At 47.5% G+C, this 25,834-nt stretch overlaps 1 protein-coding gene across 1 annotated transcript in view; it reads right to left on the bottom strand.

Annotated features, from left to right (window-relative positions):
* Nucleotides 1-369: 369 nt before the first annotated feature.
* LOC138301836 (transmembrane channel-like protein 2-A) overlaps nucleotides 370-25,834 on the bottom strand; it is a 536,847-nt gene continuing 511,382 nt past the window's right edge. The window contains exons 19-20 of the mRNA XM_069242355.1: nucleotides 25,607-25,685; nucleotides 370-501 (exon numbers count right to left, since the gene is read on the bottom strand). Of these exons, the coding sequence (XP_069098456.1) occupies nucleotides 370-501; nucleotides 25,607-25,685 (211 nt within the window). The remainder of the gene's footprint in view (nucleotides 502-25,606; nucleotides 25,686-25,834) is intronic.

Genomic DNA, 25,834 nt, shown 5'->3' with positions numbered 1-25,834 from the left:
CCTACTCGCATTCAGAAGACTCATCAAAACCTGGCTCTTCAATCAGTAAACAGCCCCCCCCCCCTTCCCCCCACCCCCAGCGCCTTGAAACCCTCACGGGTACGTAGTGCGCTTTATAAATGTTATGATTGATTGATACAACTGAAAGCACAGCAGGTTTCTATGTGTGACCCCTCCAAAATTCACTGTGGCTTTAAACGTTAAAATCACTTTCATAATTATTGTTTGAAATCCACATTTGAAATATTAGGACATTGAACAGTCATTGCAATCTAAAGATAAATATTTAACAATTTCCCCTTTCATATAGTTCAAATTATTTTGGGAATTTATTGTTAAAGCTATTTTCAACAAGTAAATATGACAAATTTAATTACCTGCTTGGATTTGCCCATTTTTTAGAGCTAGTTTTGCACTGGGAGGGAGCAAATCCTCCAAATCTTTTGTAGTTTCATTTGTTGTGGCTGTGTTATTTCTCTTATTTTTTTCATCATCGCGTTGCTACACATAAACAAAAGGGAAAAATACTTTCAGAAGCGACATTGCTGATAAAAACAACAATACTTTTTTTCTTTTTAAGTATTCAGATATGTGTACAGAATATCGACTTTCCTGTTATACCGAAAATTACAGCCTTGGAAAAATGCATATTTTTTGGCCAAATACATTAATGTCAGATCACATACTAGTTTAATATTTATTTGTCTGCACAAAAAATTAAAACGTTTCAAGCTGTAAAATTCAGATGACACAGAGAACTCTCAAACCAAAATGAGCATCTTACTCACATCGCTGAGTCAAGTAGCTATCCCTATGTTCCTGTGCCATGTGGACGTCATTTAACAACACAGACTTACAGCAAGGGGATATATTGAGCCCCCAACATACGTATAAAAACCTGTTTCTAATTTATTCTTATTACAGTCTCGATGCAACATTATTAGTCATCTGTAATAAGAAAATGGCACACTGTTCAATTGTAGTAACGTATTGAACTTGAGTTGTGACGTCACAATGCCTCAGCCAGATGAAGCAGGCAGTGGGATTGGCAGGTCGTGAAGCAGAATTAAAACTACTATTTATGTAACGAAAACATCTCCATGTCCTAGACAACATACTTCTATAACCCCTATTTTTGCACCTTCTTTTACCTGGAACGCCCCTATGACAAATATAGAAATTACGCCAAATAAGTTAAATATGCTGTCATCTACATTTTTGCATCTGAATCGAACTGCTAAATTTATATGCATGTCAATGACTGTGTATATGCCAGAAATTACTCAACAGCAAAAATTGGTGAACACAATTACATTAAACTAGTGATGATGGTTAAATTCTACTCAGAGTAGTGCCATTGTGTGGTCTGGTATGAACCTGATCCCTAGAGTTGAAGAAATGTGCGTTAGAAAACGGTGGTGGCTGATGCTGAAATGTTTCCTGACATAGGAACTTTTACATTCTTTGGCCATTAATTCAAAGATATTCCGACAACCTGAATTTGTGGATGTTCAGCAAAGGTGAAGATCTGAAAAATAAATATATTGCATTGAATGAAGAAGCATCTTCTTCCATCATTGAACAGGTTTCACAGATCTAAACTTATTCTTCAGTCCTGAGTGCTCAGGACTTGAGAACCTTGCAGGACAGAAACATTTCTGTGTAGGTGGGCTAAACACCGGAAAAGGCATGACGTATGCAGCATGCCTTTCACAAATGAAAGCAAGCAGATTTTAAAAGGCAAGCCCACAAAACAATGAAAGTGACTGACCTGACATGGGCGTGGTTGGAAGCCCAAAGAGAGATTACTACAGGGGACGAAGCGATTTGCGCTCGCCCCTAAAAAACAGTTGCTGGGTTCTGCGCTGAGCCAGGCAGCTCTCCATGATAATGCCCTGGTGGTGATTATGAGCAAGTTGCACATTTTCCAGTGAAAATAGAGTAATACTTCAAGCCTAAACAAAGCCAAGGATGATAAGGTCATAAAACGTGTGTAAGAAAAGGAAGCGAACGTCACGAGGCGTTGGCACACTCAAGAGGTCTAGTCATAATGGAAAAAAGCATACGAACACAGGCATAAAATGTGACTTCAAACCATTCTACGTTGGGCACTTTATGAAGCTTGCTTTTACTCATGCTGTCAATATGGATTATAGAAGATACGTGTTGGTGTAATCTAGGTCAATAAGTATGTTGCTGTTAGGATAAGTAAATCCAAGCTGCAATTACTGAAGGCTTCCAAACTTTGATCAGAGTGGACCCTAAGTGACACCAGTAATGTTAAAGTCTAGATTATATTCGGATAGAAATATTTAATTTACACAGTTTTATCTGAAGAGTTGTTCGCAAAGTATGCCAAAGGCGAGTCATAAAAGTAGGTAATTATCCATGCATTTCCCACACTCAAAAAGGTTTTAGATTACATAATATGTCTGCTGCCAAGATAGGGTATATGGCCAGAACTGTATTTTAATGTAGTGACTTGTAGACAATCTTTACATAACCATCTAGGTCAGAAAGTAAACAGGCTCTGTCATGTCGGGCGTCCTAGTCAGACTGCTCAAACAAGCCTCACACATCATCGTGTCAGTGAGCATAACTAGCAAGTCGGACCGTTTCCAGCTGACCTAGTTGGATTCTTGTCTGGGAAATGTCTGAAAACAAAAGTCTAAACTTTTTAAAATATATTTGCTAAAATGCCATAGGATTTACAGGTAGTTCTGAAGAAAATCATAGGAAACATTGCAGTATTTCATGGTCTGCCGTAGTAATCAGGATCAATCTTTATTCAAAGCTGAAATCCATACATGTGCCTGTGAAGAAATTGGGTGACAGATCAGGAAATGCAGGAAAGGCACGCATTAGTGACATGGAAATTCTGTGATTATGTTATACATTGTGCCCCACTGAATAGATGTCAAAACAAAACAAGCGAGATCGCGCTGCGAAAATAGAGAAAAAGTAGTCCACAAACCTGACGGGAAACAGTGAGCCATGCATGTTTTCTGTACTTGGTCGCTGCGCTCGAGGAGGGCTAACCACCGAAAAAAGGCATGACGGATGCATGCCTTCCACTAATGAAAGCAAGCAGATTTTAACAGGCAATCCCACGAACCAATGAAAGACACTGATGTGACATGGACGGGGCTCCGAGCCCTTTTCTAATTCCTAGAGCGTCTCGCTAGTGATACGCATGCACAAGCGCATGCGACGCAGGCTCGACCCTAAAAATTACTATAATAACAGGGGGATTTTGGACATAGCTCTTGGATACAGGAAGATATGGAGGTGAGTTCAAGATCAGGCCACAGGTCAATTCATCCAACTACCCCACATGCCCATGTCCCAAGGTGTTGTGCTGTGGGGCTTGGACTCATGGTCTCGTCAAAGGCCAGTCCCTGGACATCAAAGACTGCGTGTACTAGGCGTTGGGCACCCTGGAACATTGAGTGAATGGCAATCTCTACGGTGGATAGGTATAACTGAAGATAGGTGCAGGGCCTGACCTTAAACCATGATTTCCTGTAAATCCCTGCTGCACAAACCACAACACAAACTTACATGCACCCACTTAGAGCCAGGTGCACAGAAAATTGACATAACTATACACAGAGGTGCACCCACATAAGAATCTATAAGAAACTTGGACACTGTCATCACCTGCTTATACCTTCACATATCATAAAATAGATGAGATCTGAAATCCAAGACAATGCAAGTTATCCTTATATCAGTTACGTAAAACTGGTGAATTTCTCTGTTGTTTTTTTTAAATGGTAGTGCTTTAGCCATGAATTTCTAAAGATTTTTTTTATAAGTGAGTGTAGGAAAGTGCACTATTATGGGCTTAGTCCTCACCATTGAATACTCTCAGAATATCCCAAAGATAGTCCTTGGATTCACACTAGTAAATCCATAGCTCAGTTCTGGTAGTGTGGAAAAGAGCAGTCAGGCTTTACTTATAGGAACATGTGTTAAGCAGTTCAGAGCACTAACATGGAGGATAAGTTATTGAAACAACAAAACAAACAGAATTGCACAGGTATAACAGAGTTACAAATTTTAGAAGCAAAATTAAATCACAGCAAAAATGGCATTTAAACTTTGCTTTAAAATCTTTGGACAAAATACCACTGCTTGTTAAACAATACTCAAAGAATGAGTTTACATGGAACCTTTGCAGGTTTAAGGTTGTGAAGTCCCTAGGACCAGATCACAACTGTCAGTTCACTTTTACCCAGCCCAAGGCATCCAGGTGCAGAGTTGTCCTGGCTCTCCACGGTGCTAACTGGGACTCGCTGTGGTGCTGATTTTACCGCTTACACGATAGTGCTGACAAAGGGATGCACAATGTCAGCTGGGTTGTAGATATCTTGCAGTGTTAAGCATGGGGGTCAGTTACTGGACTTGCAACCAACAAGCCTCGGCAGTGGTAAAGGTCCAGAAATTCTTTAGGCACTTCACAATGTCTGAGGGAGTGGCATAGCAGCCTGAACATTTGGGACAGGCAATATTACAACTCTCAGAAGACACTGGACACCCAGCTTTCATCAATCCCATTGTGGCCTGATGGCCAGTGAATCTTCAGATCCTGTGAGCATTTATATCTGCAGTTTGCAAGGGACTAGTGTAACTAGTCCAAGAGAGACTGAGGGTGCTTCTAGCTTCCACAAGGATCCCTCTAGTCGGGAGTGTCTAATTTCAGCCAAGAATGAGGGTCGCTCACACCAGTCTCAGGGACGAGCACCCCTCTTTTGCTTTGTTGCAGTGGGTAAAGTCTGGTTGTCAGTGATGCAGGGGTCCACTTGGTCATTTTTCAAAGACAATACTCAAACTGAGGTTCTGGTGTCAGGGGTGTCCCTTAAGTCCTGGATTTAGGGAATTATGGGTGTGCAGACTAGTTGCCAATAGGCAGATAGTTCCTACAGCTAATCGCCTCTGAGGTGACCACATCTTGTGGGGTTGGTCACCTTTGGCTACCCACAACTCTCTATTCTGCAACTCCTAAGATGGGAGATATCAAAATTTAGAGCATAGATGGGGATGCTCATCCTAGAGGTGTGGTTGGCCTGCTGGGGACACACACTGCCCTGCATAATTTCCTGCCTTACCATGAGCAAATGCTGGGGGCAAAGGGAAGGCTGTTTCCACCACTGAGGGACAGCATAGATGGCTATCAGTGGCAGTGAAGCCTTTGAGGCTCACTGCACTGTTGTTTCTCTTCACTAGCTTGGCTGTGAGGTGGGAGGTGTGACCTCCTTCCTGCCTTTGCCCCTGACTTCTGGGAATGCCACATTACCTAACAGGAGGTCAGAAACATGTGTTGGTGGCAGCAGGTGCAGAAAAAAGCATGGCTTCACGGAGTCCGGGAGAGCTATGTAGCAGCCTGAAACCTGGGGACAGGCAAGACTGCAACTCTCAGAAGACACTTGACCACCTGATTTTCATTGATCCAACACCGGGCCGAAACATCTATGAATCTTCGGATTCTGCAAGCGTTTTAATCTGCAGTTTGCAGGGGACTAGTGCCACTCGTCCAAGGGAGAGTGGGGGTGCTTCTGGCTTCCAGAAGGGTCTCTCTGGTCGGGAGTGTAGAGTGCCAGCCGACGAGGGTTGTTCACACATTTCCCAGTCTGTTGCCTAAGAGACAGAGGTGGTCATTACAACCCTGGCGGTCGGTGTTAAAGCGGAGGTAAGACCGCCAACAGGCCGGCAGAACATTTTTTGCAATTACGACCGTGCCGGTAACCGCCAACACAGACAGCCACTTTAACACTCCAACCGCCACGCGGGACAATCAATCAGCGCAGTGGTCACCGCCAACAGACAGGCGGAGGACAAAGTAACGCCCACAGTATCACAACCTACCAATCTGGGGCGGATTCACTGTGGATAAAAACACGGCGGAAACAGGATTTTGAAGGGAAAGCGCTCACCTCTACACACCCCACGAGGAACGAGGACACCATGGACCCGGAACTTCAAATTCTCCCTGCGATTGTCTTCCTGCTCCTCTACCAGGAGCACGAACGCCGGCGGTGAAGACCACGGGGAGAACTGCACCTACGACACAGGGAAGGGGGGAGGGAAAAAACAGGGACACACACATGCAACATCCCCACCCTCACCCCCACCGACTACAACACACACACTAATACAGCATGATACATCACAGTTACACCCCGCAACCCCCCTGGAAGAATACAAAGACAATAGAAATGAGTGTAACCATTGATTGTAATATATTAAAATCAAGTAGGCAAAAATATATATATACACCATGTACAAAATATATACCAAGCATAGTAGTCCAGGTAGTGCTCCAATTAAGTCTGTGGAACACTGGACCCGCACGGTATGGGGGAGGCCCAAACAAGATCCCCGAAGATGATGGAGAAAACACTGCAGGGGCATCAGAGAGCAAGAAAACAGGCACCTCAGGGGGAGGGAAAGGGGGGGGCACCTCAGCCGGTTGAGTGCACAACGCCAAATCCACGAGAGGGCCACATGCCCAACGTTCAATCCTGGGGAGTGCAAAACCACAGTCTCTCAAGTCTCTACAGTGGGTAGTTTGCCCACTGTTCCATCCTGGGGAGTGCAAAGCCACAGTCTCTCAAGTCTCTACAGTGGGTGGGTTGCCCACTGTTCAATCCTGGGGAGTGCAAAGCCACAGTCTCTCAAGTCTCTACAGTGGGTGTGTTGCCCACTGTTCAATCCTGGGGAGTGCAAAGCCACAGCCTCTCAAGTCTCTACAGTGGGTGGTTTGCCCACTGTTCAATCCTGGGGAGTGCAAAGCCACAGTCTCTCAAGTCTATACAATGGGTGGTTTGCCCACTGTTCCATCCTGTGGATTGCAAAGCCACAGTCTCTCACGTCTCTCCAGTGAGTGGTTTGCCCACTGTTCAATCCTGGGGAGTGCAAAGCCACAGCCTCTCAAGTGGATAACAGTCTCCACTGGTTCTGGAGGGGGCTTTGTGCCCCAAGTGCTTCATCGTGCCAAGGACAGAGGAAGTGGATGCCTTTCTCCACTGGTTCTGGAGGGGGCATGGTGCCCAGAGCACGTCATCCTGCTCAGGACAGAGGTAGTGGATGGATCTCTCCACTGGTTCTGGAGGGGGCATGGTGCCCAGAGTGCTTCATCCTGCCTGTGACGGACTCAGTAGCGTCAGTGCCCTTGGCGCTCATGGGCCAGCGGTGCTTGAGGCAGCGGTGCCTTGTTCAGCGGTGCTTGAGACTGCGGTGCCCTGTTCAGCGGTGCTTGAGACGGCGGTGCCCTCTTCAGCGGTGCTTGAGACGGCGGTGCCCTGTTCAGCGGTGCTTGAGACGGTGGTGCCCTGTTCAGCGGTGCTTGAGATGGTGGTCTCCTTTGCAGTGACTCAGCTGCTGGTGGTTCTTCATGGCCCAGCGGGGATTGTGCTGGTGGTCCTTCATGGCCCAGTGGGGCTTGTGCTGGCGGTCCTTCATGGCCCAGCAGGGCTTGTGCTGGCGGTCCTCTCTGTCCCAGCGGGGCTTTTGCTGGCGGTCCTTCATGGCCCGGCGGGGCTTTTGCTGACGGTCCTTCATGGCCCAGCAGGGCTTGTGCTGTTGGTCCTCTCTGTCCCATCGGGGCTTGTGCTGGCGGTCCTCTCTGTCCCAGCTGGGCTGGTTCTGGCAGTGGCCTCCTGGGCAGCTGGGCTGGTGCTGGCGGTGGCCTCCTGGGCAGCTGGGCTTGTGCTGGCTGTGGCCTCCTGGGCAGCTGGGCTGGTGCTGGCCTCCTGGGCAGCTGGGCTGGTGCTGGCGTTGGCCTTCTGGGCAGCGGGGATGATGGCGGTGGCCTCCTAGGCAGCGGGGATGATGGCGGTCTTCTCCGCTGTGCTGCTCTTCCCAGACTTGCTGACTTTCTTGTGCCTCTTCCCCACCTTGGAAGGTGTCGCAGCTGACTTCACACTCCCACCTGCACCCCTGTGAGCGGCTTTGGTGGCTGGAGTCTTCCCCCTCTCCCGCCGGGCACTGGCCAACTTCTGATGCTTCACAGGTGGGGGACTGTCTGTGTCGTAGCTCCGTGCCACACTGGCTGCCCTGGTGGCTGGTGCACTCCTGATTCCGGTCACTACAGGCACCACTGGTCCCGAAGATGTTGTGACTGAGATGCTAGTTTGGGCCCTAGGAGATGGACGGGGTGGGGGAGGAGTGGGAAAGAGGTCAAGGTTGGACAGGAAAAGTTTTTGGGAGACACTGGGATGGGTAGCTGGAGGGGGTTTGGGAGTGGAGGAAGAGTTTGTGGTTGTAGGAGGTGTCCGTTTGCTGACTTTGGGTGAAGGTGCATGCGCTGGAGGCTGTCGTGAGGTGGATGGCTGTTGGGTGGGTGTGTGCCTGCGTTTGTGTATCTTGGGAGGGGGCATCACAGACACACTGGGAGAGGACACAGGGGACGTGTGAATGGTAGTGGGGGTGGTGAGTGCACGTGAGCGGGTTGTGGTGGTGGGTGTGCTGGTGATGGTAGTAGTGGCTGTAGAGATAGTGCATGCAGGTGTGAGTGTAGACGAGACTGGGAGGGAGGAGGGAGATGAGGAGGAGGGGGACACAGTGGAGGCAGTGGAGGTTGGTGTGTCAGCATGTGTGTGATGCTTGCGTGAGTGCCTGTGGGATGTGTGGTGCTTATGTTTGCCTGAGCTTCCCTTGTGTGTTGACGTGTGTGCATGCTGGTTTGTAGGTGTGCTTGGGATAGGCTGGGGTAAAGCGGATTGGGTCTGGGTGGAGAAAGGTGGAGGGGGGAGGCTAGCCACAGGGACAATGGCTGCCATTAGTGCTGGGGCCAGAGTCTGAAAAGCTCGCTGAAGGGCCGTCTGACCAGAATGAATGCCCTCCAGGAATGCATTTGTTTGTTGCAACTGCCTTTCTAGACCCTGGATGGCATTCAAAATGGTAGACTGCCCAACAGTGAGGGACCTGAGGAGGTCAATGGCTTCCTCACTGAGGGCAGCAGGGGTGACTGGGGCAGGGCCTGAGGTTCCTGGGGCGAAGGTGATGCCCACCCTCCCGGGTGAGCGGGCACGGGGCGAAGGCTGAGGGGCTGCTGGGAGGGCAGTTCTGGAAGTGGGGGTGGCGGCTGTACCTGTAGTTGGGGGGGGCACAGATGTTGGCGCCACCACAAGGGAGCTCCCATCAGAGGACGAGTCCATGTCACTGGTCTTAGCTCCTGTCCCCGCCGTGGAGCTCCCCTCGCCCTCCATCCCACTGGTGTTGTCCGATTCCGTATTGTGGCCCTCCATGGCCATGTGGGATGCAGCCCCCACGTGCTCCGGTGCCACTGCTCCTCCGCCTGATGATGCTAATGCACACAAGAACAGGGAGACCACAAAACGGGGGGGGACGACAGAAGAAAGACATGTTGAGTGCATGCATCACCGCTACTGTTGGTGGACACAACAGACACTAGGTGTACTTGGCACTCTACAGAGGTGCGGTGGGGTACCACATGGCCTGCCTTACGGAGGGACCTTTCCTACGGAACTTGCCCTGGCCTAGTGAAATTCACAGCCCATCTCCCCCACCCAGACACCTCCACTGCTCGCAAAATTCAGCGGAATGTGAGTGTACTCACCCACTTGTGGCTGCTGTGATGCCCTCAAGCGCCCATCCAACTCCGGGTACACCACCGCCAGGATACTGAACATCAGGGGGGTCATGGTGCGACAGGACCTCTCCCACGTTGGGAGGCAATCCCCAGCTGAGCCTCCGCCGTCTTCTTGCTCCAGCGGCGAATGTCCTCCCATCTTTTCCGGCAGTGGGTGCTCCGTCTGTGGTAGACCCCCAGGAGCCGGACGTCCTTGGCGATGGTACGCCAAATATATTTTTTCTGGTGGGCGCGGACCTACATGATTTGTACAGGGGGAAGAGAAAGTTATTACCAACTGCACCGTCAAAGTGATTGGCCCCCATCCCTACCCTTGCCATGTGGCACATGCACTCACCGTTGTTTCATGCACGCCGCACTCTCCCCCCTTCCTTCCTACATCCACCCCTCTCCACACAGGCATAGCCCATACAGCATGCTCCCAGTGTACTTACCTGTTTGTCTGGAGGACCATAGAGTAGTGTGTACTGGGGGAGGACACCAACCACAAGTTTCTCCAGCTCCTCCGATGTGAAGGCAGGGTCCCTTTCCCCAGACACTCGAGCCATTGTCTCTTCCAGACCGAGGTCACAGCAGCACTTGCAGTGTAGGTCCTCTCCTGTCGAAGATCAGGTATCGAGTGATTGAACAGATAGAAAATGGCGGTCACATTCGTGGCAGTGCGTACCGTCACCGCCGGCGTACATCGTCATTGGCTCCTGGGACCCATAGGGTCCAATGTTAACCAATGCAGCATTGTGGCGCGGTCTTCGACCGCCTACCGCAACGGTGTACAACGCCAGTGCAGTTACCTCACATCCCATTGTCCCACTTTACAGGTCAGGCAGCCGCCATTTCAGGGGCCCACATGGCTACATTTTCAACTGTGTCACACATACCTAGGCCTAGACTCAACACACATACAGGCCACTTTTTAGATTATGAATAATGTTCTGTGTACGCTGTGGGTACGTACCTCTGAGTTATTTGACTCTGTGCTCGCTGTTGTTCTTCATACACACCGTCCGCTGGGACATGTGAGGAGATGGCGGCATCCTCCAGTGTACCGTCTGTTGGTGGACTTGTCGACAATGGAGGAAAGACATGTGATAATCACATACAGGCTTAACCGTGCCACAATCCAGGAACTGTGTACCCAGTTGGAGCCAGACCTGATGTCAGCTATCCGCCATCCCACAGGAATCCCCCCTCAAGTGCAGATGCTGTCAGTGCTCCATTTCCTTGCAAGTGGGTAATGTCAAACAACAGTGGCCATAGCATCAGGGATGTCCCAGCCTATGTTTTCCAACGTGTTGTCCAGAGTGTTGTCTGCCCTGCTGAAACACATGCGGAGCTACATCGTTTTCCCTCAGGTGGAGCATTTGCCTACAGTGAAAGGTGACTTCTATGCCCTGGGACATATCCCCAACATCATAGGTGCCATTGATGGGACACATGTGGCTTTGGTACCCCCCCCACAGGAGTGAACAGGTGTACAGAAACCGGAAGAGTTATCATTCCATGAATGTACAGATGGTATGTTTGGCAGACCAGTACATCTCCCATGTGAATGCCATGTTCCCTGTCTCTGTGCATGACGCCTACATCCTGCGGAATAGCAGCATCCCTTATGTGATGGGTCAACTCCAGAGGCACCGTGTGTGTCTATTAGGTGAGCACCTGGAAGCAAGACAGTGGGAATGGTTGTCTGGGGATATCCCTACAGATTAGTGTGTGTCTAACAGTTGTCCCTCGCCATTTGCAGGTGACTCTCGTTACCCTAACCTGTCATGGCTACTGACCCCAGTGAGGAATCCCAGGACAAGGGTAGAGGAACGCTACAATGAGGCCCATGGGCGAACTAGGAGGGTGATCGAGCGGACCTTCGGCCTCCTGAAGACCAGGTTCAGGTGCCTCCATATGACAGGTGGATCCCTATTCTACTCACCAAAGTGTGCCAGATCATCGTGGCCTGATGTATGCTTCACAACTTGGCTTTGCAACAACAGGTGCCTTTTCTGCAAGAGGATGGTCGAGATGGCGGTGTTGTTGCAGCTGTGGAACCTGTGGACAGTGAAGACGAGGAAGCAGAGGAAGAAAGCAGAGGAGGGACTCAGTGATCCAGCAATATTTCCAGTGAAACACAGGTAAGAATACAGAGCTGCCTACTACATGTACTTAAACACTACTGCATCTCTACTGTCTGTCGTTTTCACCCAGTGTATGGTCACTGAGTTGTCACTTTCCCTTACGATTTCACAGATCTGGGTCGCACAGTGTAATCTGCTTTGATTCCTCATGGACTAGAGCTATGTGACATAGGTATGTTGACATTACAAATGAAAGAGCTTTTCACAACAGTTATTGCTAATACAGTATTCCAAAATCCCAGACTGACTCTATATTGTTTTGTGCTTTAATGGTGTTTATTTAAGTGCTCAACATTGGAGGGGGTTGTAAAATGGTGAGGGGTGATGGTGGAAGAATGTCCATGGCAGAGTCCAGTCTATTTGTCTCACAGGTGCATTGCCCAAATGGGCATAGGAAGTGGAGCTGGGGCAGTTTAAGTATGGACAGGGTGACAAAGTGGGACAGTAGGATGACAATCAGGGTGGTCTCATTTCTTGGCGGGGGTCTAGACATCGTTATCTGTCTTGTTCCTGGATCTCAGGGACCATTTGCGAGGTGGTTCTCCCTCTGCAGGGGGTGGGGTGCTGGTGTGGTGGTCCTGTGGCGGTGCCTCCTGTCCACTAGCACCGGCGGAGGTGGTGGGCAGTTCATCGTCCATGCTAGTGTCAGGGACCCCTTGTTGTGCCACAGTGTCCCTCCTGGTGTTGAGTACTTCCTTCAGCACCCCTACGATGGTGCCCAGGGTGGAATTGATGATTCTGAGTTCCTCCCTGAAGCCCATATACTGTTCCTCCTGCAGGCGCTGGGTCTCCTGAAACTTGGCCAGTACCATTGCCATCATCTCCTGGGAGTGGTGGTAGGCTCCCATGTTGGAGAGGGCCTCGTGGAGAGTGGGTTCCCTGGGCCTGTCCACCCCCTGTCGCACAGCAGCCCTCCCAGTTCCCCTGTGTTCCTGGGCCTCCGTCCCTTGGACCGTGTGCCCACTACCACTGCCCCCAGGTCCCTGTTGTTATTGGGATGGTGGGTTAGCCTCGGTTCCCTGTAGTGGTGGACACACTGCTGATTGACGTGTCCTGGGGACGGAGGTATGGGCCCGCTGGGTGGGTGTTGTGCTGGTGTTTCCAGAGGGGGGGTAGCTCTATGGTGGCCTGTGACTGGGTGTGGGGAACCGACTGTCCAGAGGTCCCCGATGGACTGGGCTGGTCATCTAGATCCAGTTGGACAGAAGTGATGTCATCACTGTGGACCTCTTCTGTTGGTGGTGTGGACATGTGTGGACCCTCCTGTCCGGTGACGTTGGGTAGGGGTCCTGCAGGGGTATAAAAGGATGTTTATTACATCTGTGTGTGCCATGGTGTGCAATGGGTGGGTGACCGTGTACCCCAGTGCATGCATTCCTGTGTGGGACCTTGTGTGATGATGGTTTAGGGGGGTGTATGGGTATGTGCAGTGGCCATGCTTTAGGGATGTGTGCCCATGCATTGTTGTTGCATGCAGGGCTTGGTGTTGAGATGGGTGGGTTGTGATATTGGGAGATTTGTGAGGAGTTAGAGTGATGGGGGTGAGGGTGGGGGTATGTGCTGGCATGCAGGTAGGGTGGGGGATGTAATAGTTAAGATTTGACTTACCAGAGTCCATTCCTCCACCTACTCCTGCGAGGCCCTCAGGATGCAGAATCCCCAAGACCTGATCCTCCCATGTTGTTAGTTGTGGGGGAGGAGGTGGGGGTCTGCTGCCAGTCCGCTGAACTGCAATCTGGTGTCTTGAGACCACGGAACGCACCTTCCCCCGTAGGTCGTTCCACCTCTTCCTGATGTCCTCCCGATTTCTTGGGCGCTGTCCCACGGCATTGACCCTGTCCACTATTCTTCGCCATAGCTCCAACTTCCTTGCAATTGAGGTGTGCTGCATCTGTGATCCGAATAGCTGTGGTTCTACCTGGACGATTTCCTCCACCGTGACCCTGAGCTCCTCCTCCGAGAACCTGGGGTGTCTTTGCCGTGCCGTGGGGTGGTGTAGGTGATGTGTGGGGTGGTGTGTGGGGCTATAAGTGTACTGATATGTAGTGGTGTGTAGTGTGAGGTACATGGAAGTTCTGTGGGTGATGGTGTTGTGTGCCTGTGGATGCTAGTATTGTTGATGGTGGTGTCTCTCTGGCCTTTGTTCGTGAAATTTGGTCGTAGGGGTTTGTGGGTGATGTGGGTGTGTTTTATATTGTATTGGATGTGTGGGAGTGGTGTGTGTATGTGTATCAAGTGTGTGTATTTGGAATTGTCCAATGTGGCTGTGTTTTGTAGATGTGTGTGTATTTTGAGCGCTGCGGTGTGTCCCGCCAATGGAATACCGCTGTTGAAAGACTGGCGCGTGCATTCGTGTGTCGTGATAGTGTGGGAGTATTTCTGTTGGCGTGAGGGTGTAGGTTTTGTTTTCGCCAGTTTATCACTGACCTTTGGTGTGGCGGACTTGTGTGGGTGTCTGAATTTTGGCAGATTCTGTGCTGTGGGTCATAATAGCTGTGGTGGTTTTGCGCGGCCGCGGCGGTGTGTTGGTGGTCTTCTGCACGGCGGTAAGCGGCTTTTACCGCCAATGTTGTAATGACCGCCAGAGTATTTGTCTTTTGCTTTGTTGCAGTGGGCAAAGTCCAGTTGTTGGTGATGCAGAGCTTCTTCTGGTCCTGCTATGAAGACAGTACTCAAATCTCAGTTTTTGTTGTCAGGGGTGCTCCTTAAACCCTGGATTTAGGGGATTTAGGGGTGAGGAGACTAGTGGCCAATGGGCATCTAGCTCCTACAGCTAATCAGCCCCTGACATGACCACATCCGGTGGGGTTGGTCAAATTTGCTACCCAGAAACCTCTATTCTGGCACTCCTCAGAGGGCAAATTTAAAAATGAGTGCACAGACTGGGCTGCTCACCCTAGAGGTGTGTTCAGCCTCCTGGGGGTGTGCACTGCCCTGCATAACTAATTTCCTGTCTGACCACGAGCACATACTGTATACCTGGGATGCGGGAGAGTTGTCTTTCTTCACTGGGGGACAGGACAGATGACTATCAGGGTATCGGGGTGGTAAAGCCTTCGAATCTCACTGCCCTGGTGGCTCTATTCACTAGCCCTGCTGGGAGGCGGAAGGTGTGACATCCTTCCTGCCTCAGCCTTTGTCCCTGACTCCTGGATGTGTCTACACTACCTGTCAGGAGGTCAAAAACCTGCCTAGTTGGCAGCAAGCATGGGAAAAGTGGGGACTGACCGGCCAAAGCACAAAAAATGTGGGAAGTTTGCCACTGGGTGCATACCAGCCATCCCTTGGCACCAAATTCATGTTGGAGGAGAGAAAGCATGTTCTTTGACACCAAACTCAACATATCTAGGCGGTACTATAATGGAGTTAGCAACCCGGGACTGGCCCACTCTTAAGTCCCATATTATACTATTAACTGGCCTGCACTTATAATGTATTTGAATGAAGAGGACACTATAGAGACATATAAGCTTGTGCTTACATGTCTGCTCCGTAAGTATAATGCACCTTACCTCCTGGGCTGCAGAAGCCTTCGGTAGGGGTGTCATATATGTACGTTAGTGCAGGGGACTGTGCCACTCACCGAGTACAGTCAAAATCAAGTAGTACCTGGGTGCCATTTACTAGGAGCTTATGAGGGGATAATGTCCTTGCCAATCAGGGATTTACTAAGTCAACAAATCAATTTAGGAAGAGAACCCAGGCACTGTGACCTGGTTAGCAGATTCCAGTGCCCTGTCAGAGTAAAAAAACCCTGCATCTTGAAATCCAAATGAGTGCAAAAAGTGTGGAGGGTGTTAGAAATGGGTTCTTTGGTTGGCAGTCAGGTAACCCCCTGTCCAAGCACGGTCCCTCACTCAAGTCAGAGTAAAGGAGAATCACCCTTAGTTAACCCCCGCTCACCCCTTTGGTAGCTTGGCACGAGCAGGCAGACTTAACTTCAGAGCCCAGGTGTAAAGTATTTGTACCAACACACACACTAATATAGTAAAAACACTGCAAAATGAATCAACACAGGTTTAGAAACATAGCCAATATTTATCTAAACAAAACAAAAACAAGACCAAAACGTGAAAAATCCAGCATACACAAGTCAAGTTATAAATTTTTAAAGATTAAACTCAAAAATAGTGCTTAGAAACACAAAATGCTTTGATTAGGTGAAAACATAGCATAGTTCCCAACAATCCGACCCCAATGTTGCCAGGTACGGAGTCACGCAGACCCCTATGTACAGTACCTTCTTAAACTGTGAGAACAAGTCGGTGCGTGAAGTTGGGGATCGTGGCATTGCTGGGTCCGAGACGGCGTTGCTTCCGGTGCTGCGGGGCGAAGGAGCGGAGGCGTCACGAAGAAGCGTCGGGTCCTTGCTGCGTGGTGGTGAAAGTGAGACGACGTTGGTGCGAAGCATTGAATCCGTGCACTTAGGGCGGTGTCAGTCACGTCGTGGTGCGGCAACTTCCACGGAGTCACGGACTTCGGCGGGGCTGCAGTGGTGTCAAGCCCGCAAGGGTCGTCACACTCCAGCGAGGACCGCAGAGTCGGTTGCAGGTGGCATCACGGGGTTCGGCAGCGGTGTTGCTCCGGAGTTGTCCAAAGTCGGTTTTCTTGGATTTTCACCAGCTTCTCCTTTCAAGGGCCCAGGGACTGGAAAAGGCTCCACTTGTCAGGGCAGGAATATCAGCAGAGAGTCCAGGTGCTGGTAGGGGAAGTCTTTGATGGCCCTGAGACTTCAGAACATGGAGCAAGCTCAGTCCAAGCCCTTGGAGATTATAAGTCCAGTCTTTGCCCCCTTTCACAGGCAGAAGCAGAAACTGCAGGATAGCTCCACAAAGCACAGTCACAAGCAGGGCAGCACTTCTCCTCAGCTCTTCAGCTCTTATCCTTGGCAGAGGTTCTTCTTGAGTCCAGAAGTTATTTGATTTTCAGGGTTTTTGAGTGCTCTTCTTATACCCTTTTCTGCCTTTGAAGTAAGCCTACTTCAAAGAAAAGTCTCTCTTGTTTGTAAGATCCTGCTTTGCCCAGGTCAGGCCCCAGACACACACCAGGGAGTCAGAGACTGATGTGTGTGAGGGACGGCACAGCCCTTTCAGGTGTAAGTGACCACTCCTCTCCTCCCTCCTAGCACAGATGGCTCATCAGGATATGCAAGCTACACCCCAACTCCCTTTGTGTCACTGTCTAGATAGAGGTGCAAACAGCTCAACTGTCAAACTGACCCAGACAGGGAATCCACTAACAAGTAGAGTCACAGAATGGTTTAAGCAAGAAAATGCCTACTTTCTAAAAGTGGCATTTTCAAACACACAATCTAATAACCAACTTCACTAAAAGATGTATTTTCAAATTGTGAGCTCAGAGACCCCAAACTCCACATGTCTATCTGCTCCCAAAGGGAATCTATGCTTTAATCACATTTAAAGGCAGCCCCCATGTTAACCTGTGAGGGAGATAGGCCTTGCATTAGTGAAAACCGAATTTGGCAGTAGTTTACTGTTAGGACATGTAAAACACATAAGTACATGTCCCACCTTTAACATACACTGAACCGTGCCTACGGGGCTACTTAGGGCCTACCTTAGGGGTGCCTTGCATGTAAAAAAAAGGGAGGGTTTAGGCCTGGCAAGTGGGTACACTTGCCAAGTCAAATTGGCAGTTTAAACAGCAAACACAGGCCCTGCAGCGGCAGGACTGAGCCATGTTTACAGGGCTACTAATGTGGGTGCACAACCAGTGGTGCAGGCCCACTAGTAGCATTTGATTTACAGGCCCTGGACACCTCTAGTGCAGTGTTACTAGGGACTTACTGGTAAATCAAATTTGCCAATCATGGATAAGTCAGTCAACAATACAATTTACATAGAGGGCACATGCACTTTAGCACTGGTTAACAGTGGTAAAGTGCTCAGAGTCCTAAAGCCAACAAAAAGAGGTATGAAAAATTACGAGGAAGGAGACAAAAAGATTGGGGATGACCCTGCAAAAGGGAACAAGTCCAACTGGGGAGGCATCTTCAAAATGCCCCTCTTTCTTACAGTAAGATATAATCTTACTACCTTCCTCATGTATTACTCCATTGTAACCTTTGTTTTTCGAGTGAAAAAATATATATACATAAATATATAGACGGAAAAAAACTAAAGGCTAAGGACACATTACAGTTAGGTGTACATTAGATTATTTCTTAAAAGAAAATCAATAAAAGGCCCTAAAATTGAAACGGACGTCATAGTTAGGTAATTTATATGAGTCAAAGCCTTATGTTTTAAACACAAAAAAACTGAAAATGTTCACTAATAGTCACAGAGCTAACTATAACTTGTGCCGCCACCATTCATTGCTTATAACTTCATATATTACACCACCCATTATATGTTTAATTACATCACTTGATGACATCACTGATCACATTACGGATTACGTCATCCGATACACTGCTACCAAAATAGGAATTCTACAGACTACCTCATTTTTGGAAAATAATAGAAGACACAGCTGTCTCTTACTACAAACTAGAGCATACAACTCTGTTCCTGTACAAAGATATCTAAAGGGTCCAAGTTTTCTAACACACTCTACCACATGGGTTTTTTAACCAACTAAGCTGTAAAAAGTTTTAGTTATTCCCTAAAAAGCCTATAACCCATACCTAGTGCATTGGTAAATTAATGCAGCTCAGAGTCTAATCCTTTAAATTATGTAAACACAAAGTCATCACATTAAAATTAAATCTAAGTACATGGAAAAAAAAGAGTCACAACTTACATAGCTCACTCATTGAACTGTGTAGAGGTCTGCATGATTTCAGAAGTCCCTCCACACAACAACTAGAAACAGCTTTCATCTTCTACAGATATGAGCAGAGAGGCCTGCGGTGCACCACATCCAACTATGCCCAACTAATAATTTTTACACATCCCTAACATCACTGTCTCTGCACACTCTAGTATGCATAGTGTTCACCCTCTGCAGAGCACATAAGGAATATCCACTGCATTCACAATAGGTATATCACTGAAAACAGCTTTTGTCCAGTACACAGCTCACTACATACAGGGCACTTCCACTGCAAGCCCATGTACATTCATGTAGCTACCAAACTTTCTACTATGGATAGCCTTCACCTTGACCACAGCTCTGTTTAAAGGATCAGCTTCCCAGAAAATCTACGCATCTTTAAGTTACAAACATTTCTAGCACATAGAGGCATGGAAATAGACACTACTAGGGTGACCACCCGTCTGTAAATTTCACGGACTGTCCGTAATTTCGCCCTGACGTCCGTTGTCCGTGATGAAAGCCTTAACGGAGGGCATTTGTCCGTAATTTTAGCCTTTCACCTAAAGGGCAACGGAGGCCGGGCGAAATTAGGGGCAGCTCAGTTTCCCCAGCTGGGCTGGAAGGCAGGGAGTCTCCTGTGCTCTGAGGGAGGGGCAGACAGATAAGAATCAGATCTTCTTGACAGGGGATCTCCTTCCCTAAAGACATGCAAATGTGCCCAACTGGTAGATCTGTAAATACAAAGGGGCTTGAAAACCTGCATTGACTTTACTAAAAGGAGTCACTTGAAGTTTTATGGTGGCAAAGAAATTTCTTTTAGAGAGGTATTGTAATGGTGTACCAAGGTGAGCTGAGGAGAGTGTGATTTTAATGGAGTGTTATAAAAAAAATTAGTACTAGGTATAAACTGTATATTATTCAGATCTGTATTTGAGAAGCACTTTTTTTTTATTTAACCGAAATGTATTTGCGCATTTTGTAGCAGCATTTATTATGATGTAATTGTATTTTTCACAGTTCTATCGGGGTACCTCATAGTACTAACAAACATTGGCAAAGCTAATAGGTCTCATCTATGAAAGAGTTAATGGCTAATGTGTTTTAGCCATTAGCCATGTTATACACCAGAGTAGCTGCTGTTCAGCATGGCTTAAAGTTAGTGGCATAGTTGTGTGGAGTGGAGTAGAGTGGCATAGGAGCAGTGGCGTAGAGCCCAGTGGTGCAAAGTACAGTGCAGTGGGATACAGTGCAGTTGTTTAGAGTGCGTTAGCATAGAGTGCAGTGGTTTAGAGTGCAGTGGCATGGAGTGGCGTGGGACAGAGTAGAGTGGCATAGAGTGCAGTGGAGTAGAGTGCATACAATGGAGTAGCAGAGAGCAGTAGTGTAGAGTGGTGCAGTGGCATAGATTGCAGAGTAGACTCACATTGCAGGGAGTGCAGTGGCATCGTGTAGAGTGGTGCAGAGTAGAGCAAAGTGCTGTAGACTGGTGTGATGCAGAGTAGAGTGGCATAGAGTGTAGTGGCATAGAATCCAGTAGTACATAGTTCATTAGTGTATAGTACAGTGGTGGAGAGTGCAACGCTGCAGAGTAGAGTGTCAGTGCAGTGATGTAGAGGGGAGTAGAGTGGCACAGAGAGCAGTCGCGTCTAGTACAGTGGTACAGAGTAGAGGGCACTGGCGTACAGTGCTATTGTTTAGAGTGCATTGGTGCAGAGTGCAGTGGCATAGAGTGGCATAGGGTAGAGTTACATAGAGTGCAGTGGAGTAGTGTGGCATACAATAGAGTAGCAGAGAGTGCAGTAATGCAGAGTGGTGCAGTGTCAGAGTGCAGAGTAGACTCATGTGGCATAGAGTGCAGTGATGTAGAGTGGTTCAGAGTGGATAATTGTAGAGTGGTGTAGAGTAGAGTATAGTGCCTAGAGTGCAGTGGCATAGAGTAGAGTGGTGTAGAGTGCAGAGTTGCAGAGTAGAGTGTCAGTGCAGTGGTGTACAGTGGTACAGAGAACCGTAGCATAGAGTACAGTGGTGCAGAGTAAAAGGCAGTGGCATACAGTGCAGTTGCTTAGAGTGCACTGGTGTAGAGTGCAGTTGCATAGAGTGGCACTGGGCAGAGTAGAGTGGCATAGAATGCAGTGGAATAGAGTATATTGGTGCAGAGTGCAGTAGTACAGAGCAGAGTGGTGTAGGGTCAGTGGCGGCCAGTGCAGTGTTGCAGAGTGTCAGCTTGCAGTGGTGTAGAGTTCATTGAACTAGAGTGCAGTGGTCAGAGTGGTATAGAGTACAGTGGCATAGAATGCAGTAGCACAGAATGCAGTGTCATAAAGTAGATTATTTCACAGTAGAGTGAGGTGGCTTAGAGTGGAGAGGTGCAGGGTAGAGTGGAGTTGCATAAAGTGGCATAGATTGTGATGGCATTGAGTAAAGTAGTGTAGAGTGCTGTGGCATAGAGTGCAGAGGTGCAGAGTAGATTATAGTGATGTACAGTGTATTGATGTAGGGTGCAGGGGCATAGAGTTGAGTGTTACAGAGTAAAGTGCATTAGCATAGAGTGTATTAGCTTAGAGTGCAGTGGCGTACAGTACAGTGTTGCAGAGTGGCAGAGAGTGGAGTTGTGCAGATTAGATTGGTGTTGCCTAGACTGGAGTGGTATGGCGTGCAGACGAGCAGAGCACAGTGGTATAAAGAGGCGTAAAGTGCAGTGGCATAGAATAGAGTGGTACAGAGTAGAGTAGAGAGGCATAGTGTGAAGTAGCATAAAGTGCAGTGGCATAATGTGGAGTGGTTCCGAATGGAGAAGAGTGCAGTGGCATGGAGTGGAGTAAAGTAGAGTGATACAGAGTAGGGTGCAGTGGCGTGCAGTGGTGCAGAGAGAGTGGAGTGCAGTATGGATGGTATGCTAGCACACTGCCATTACAGACAACACATTTTTGATTGAAATGACCATTACATTTGCACAGATATACAGTTTTTCAAATCAAACTATACTGTGCACAGACGATGATGTGTGGATATTGCATCACCTAATGCAATGATTTGTTTTAATCATGTAAAGGTATTTGTTTCCAGCACAGTTCAGAATTAACAAAAATGTGCTTGATTTGTACTTCTAATTCTGATATATTCTGAAGTTTATTTAAATGTTGTCATGTGATAGAAAAAACTCTCTCCCAACCTCAGTATCCAGCAAGATTGTCTCATAAATCCTCTCACTTTGAAGTCAGAGAAAGAAAAGTAAACACTAAGTTCCCACTGAAGACAGAGCCAGACATTTGACTTTGTTCTTTGAATGCGCAGCAAATATGATAAGATAAGAACAAGATTTACAGACCTGTTCACAGAAAGGGAGCACTCGGCAGGATACTGTAAATAAGGTTTTGGCAAGGAAAGGAACGAATTCAAGCTGCATAGCCTAAAACAAAGAAAGCCAGCAAATTGAAAGCAACAAATTGTGAGTTACAAACCACAATGCCAATGGCAAGCAACGGGCAGAGTGCATTCACAAGGAAGCACTATGAATTTACTTAAAGTGACAGCTGTGGGATACTTTGTGGGGAAAGTCCAGTATTTTAGTCCATATCTTGCAGACGTTTGGCCACATCAATCACCCAGGTAGTATGACGAGAAGACCTGGAGTGGTTTCCATATTGCAGGATAGGTCTGTACACCCATTCTATCAGTTTGCCACCATTTCTTATGGTACAGAGATTCTGGCACACCTCTTGTAGGGTTAGTAATAGGTGGCAGACATGAAATAGGGCATTTAATGATTATTTAAGGTGGTTGTAAGTAAGGAATTGACCGGGGTGAAGATGGTAGTCTGCCACAAGGGTTTGGAAATTTAGTAGCTCACTGTTCAGAAACAAAGTCCCCAATTTTAAGACACCTGCAACATGCCACTGATGGAGTTGCTCTGAGCATAGCCATCCTGTGCGAGTGGGAATGCTTAGCAAAGGTAGTGCAGGAGCATAGGGTTTCTTCATGTCAGTGAGTTTACAGGCTCTGGCAAGGCAAGAGAAAGCCGTGCATGATAACCTCGAATGGTGATCCGTAGAATGGTCAGAAGGAAACAATGAGCAGTGCATTAAGCCTTTCTTAAAAGTCTTTACTGGTAAACCCCATCTCATGCAGGGAGGTGGGCAGAAAGCCAGCGAGCCACCCATTGGACCTGTGCAGCTGAATAATTGCATTCTAAGTCCAGAAGACCTAATCCACCCCCAGTCACAATTAGCTTTAGAGTGGAAAGAGCTCCCGATGGTGCTGCAGTGACCAAATCAGCTGTGTGGCCTGTCTGAAGAAGGAATGAAGGACTAGCAGGGGAAGGTTTGCAAAATAATACTATAATTGAGGTAGCACACCATCTTCACTAGTGCCACATGGCCTCTACAGAAAGCAGAAGAGAAGACCAAAAAGCAAACTGGGCTTGGAGGGACCGTTCGCTCTGCCGAGATTTTCATCCTGGGAATCAGTGTAAGAATGGTAGATATTAATCATTAGGTATAAAAAGGTAACTGGTTCCCAGTTCAATCTGAGATCTAATTGTATATAAAGGCAAAAACAGTGCTATATGTTAAAGAAACACTAATTACATTTTAAAATTTGTAAATTTTGTTTGTGCAATTTACATCCCAAATATTTTGAAGATTCTATGTGTACTTGACACTTAGGGATAACCCAGATCTCTAGTTTGGCTTTTGCTCAATTGCAAAACCATATAAAGACATGGACAAAGCGGGCAATTGCCTTGCACAACCCTGCAAGGGGTCTGCCCCCTGCTCACCCTTCAAAAGCACTAACAGCGGACCATTGCACCAGAAGAGTTTGCCAAGGTGGATGGGTGTTGCTTGTTCAACCACTTGACAGTGCCCCTTCTGTTTTGCTCTTGTGTGCAGCGACAACTCCCCAGGTGCCCAATACCTTTGAATGGTCTTGGTGGACCCATCTTGTCTGACTTTAGAAATTGTCCCACCTTGTTCTTCTCTTCTTTATTTATCCAGTTTTTAGCAACAACCCTTTGAATTACTTGCCGCGGATCTCCCATTTGCTCTCGATTTCATCCTCCTCTTTTATTATCTTTGATTGGTAGTCCGGGCTCCCATTTCTGAGATAAATGTAGAGTCCCAGACATACACTCTAGTGCAGTGAGACTACAGACAAGTTTTGGGTACATCACATCCTGACATTAGGTGTGAGACTGTCGCCCACACCATCTGCCCTGCCTCTTTAAAAAAACATATCAGTTGAAAGTCCATGGGCGGTTGGGGTAAGCCAGATGTTTTTGTTCAATTTGTTTAAACTAGCATAAGGTTAATTATCTTAATGTTTCCCAAACTGTTTGCCAGGGGTTTTAAAATGTTCAGAAACATAATCAAAATGTTGCTGTTACTTTCTCTTCAGGAAAGAGCGGGTAGATTTGGGTAGGGGTGATGGCCTTGCCGCAGTACTGAGGGGCATTAATTTACTACTGAACAAGGAAGTAATGTGACACCTGAATGTAGCATACCAGGAGGCAATCACAAAAAGACCACATTGAATAAATAGTGCTGTTAAAAAAGAGTAAATAAATGCACTGAAAACATAGTGAGGCATGGCCTCTCTTGCGTGTGTCTGTAAAACTGACGTTTGTTCTTGAATTTTTGTCCTGAATTTTGACCCTTTGTCCTGAATTTTTTACAGCCCTGTCCAGAATTTGCCTCAATGCCAGGTGGTCACCCTAGACACTACTGATCATGAAGAGCTTACAGATTGACATACTTTGTACCGTTGCAAAGCTGTTACCACGGACAGCCTTTGACATGACTGCAGGTGTTCAGATAGAGTCTATAATCCACTCAAAACATGCAACGCTCAGTACTCAGGTAATGTGCTTCCAATGTATTAGATAAATGAGCAGTAAAATAAAGCTACAGCAAATTCAGTGTACATGCAGCTCCCTACCTATTCTTCATTATCAGAAGCGTAAAGTGAACTCAGTGGATATAATCAGTGATGTGATCAACGATGTAATTTGACTTTTAGGAGATCTTTCCCGTGCCTGAAGTTTGTGACTGTGAGACTGGGCAATCAGTGCAACTGGGCAGTTTATTGCACAGGTCCTGTGGCCAGGCATATTTTTGTTAATGCTTCATGTCGGTTAATGTATGCATTAGGCCCAAATGCTCCCAGGCCTCAACATCACCTCCCCTCCCCCCCAAAACAAGTGAATTAAGAAAACATAGGCTTCAGCTTATTTAACCCTGCAGCTTGTTGCTGGTTCAGTGTCGGGTTCCTTCCTCCATCCTTTCGCACGTTCTTCTTTGTTCATGCCACCAAACCTGTTCCTGAGCCTTCCTTCTGGTCCTGCTCTATTGCTGTGTTCACCGCCCATACTCTCGCTCAGTTTACGCGGGATCATCAATCTCTATTTCCAATCCCACCCTCTCCCAGCTTGCCATAGAGGGGGTGGGTTGACCTCACAGACACCATTCCACCTGCTACGAGTTGGGAAAAGATGGAGTGTGATGAGGCAGCTTTTACCTGGTGGACGTGCGGCACCGGGAACTCCAGGGTTTTAACATGAAGCGCCGAGAGCTACATTTATGCTGTAGCACTACAAATGGGGGAAGGGAAGTGTGAGCACGAAAACCGAGGGCTTGACGAGGATGATTATTCCTTAGGCATAGACCCCCTCCCGACCTTCGGCACCTAAGTAATGGTGAAAATGTAAATGAGGTCTGCAGAGTAAATGGCATTTCTGCTTTTATGAAGAGTATTTTGCTGCTTTTAGGGTGCTTTAGTGCCCCAAGTAGGAATCAGTTTGCCTTCTGCAGCATTAACCTACCTTGCTGTCCACCATCTATTCAAATGCTTTGACTGATACTTCAGCAAGCAACTGAACTTTAACTCCACATGGGAAGTGATATTGTAGCTGACCAATCAGAGAGAACGATGTATCTATATAAATTACATTCATCAGTAAACACAAACAAAGCGCAACATTCGCCCCAGTGTAGGTATAGATCAAAGGCATTTTGCAGACCTGGACTATCGAATTTATTCTCAATATTTAGAAAGTCTGCTATGAGTAAGTAGTGCATGTAATTACCATCTGCATTTTCTTCTTCAGCTCTGCGTTGGAATTCTGGTATGCCTTTGAAACTGCATTCAGGTAATAAATTGCAAGACTGCAAAATAAAAAAGTTAAACACACGTTGAACAAACTTTGAACGATTTGTAAAGGATATGCTGTTAAACAAAAGCCAAATGAATATTACTGAATTTTGTCTTTATTGGTGCATCTTACTCGCAGCCCATTCAAATTAAAAAATGAACC

The sequence above is a fragment of the Pleurodeles waltl genome, chromosome 1_1 (genome assembly GCF_031143425.1).
Source record: "Pleurodeles waltl isolate 20211129_DDA chromosome 1_1, aPleWal1.hap1.20221129, whole genome shotgun sequence".
Classification (NCBI taxonomy): Eukaryota; Metazoa; Chordata; class Amphibia; order Caudata; family Salamandridae; genus Pleurodeles; species Pleurodeles waltl.
The sequence above is the reverse complement of the archived record's forward strand: the minus strand, read 5'-3'. Positions and strand labels throughout refer to the sequence as shown.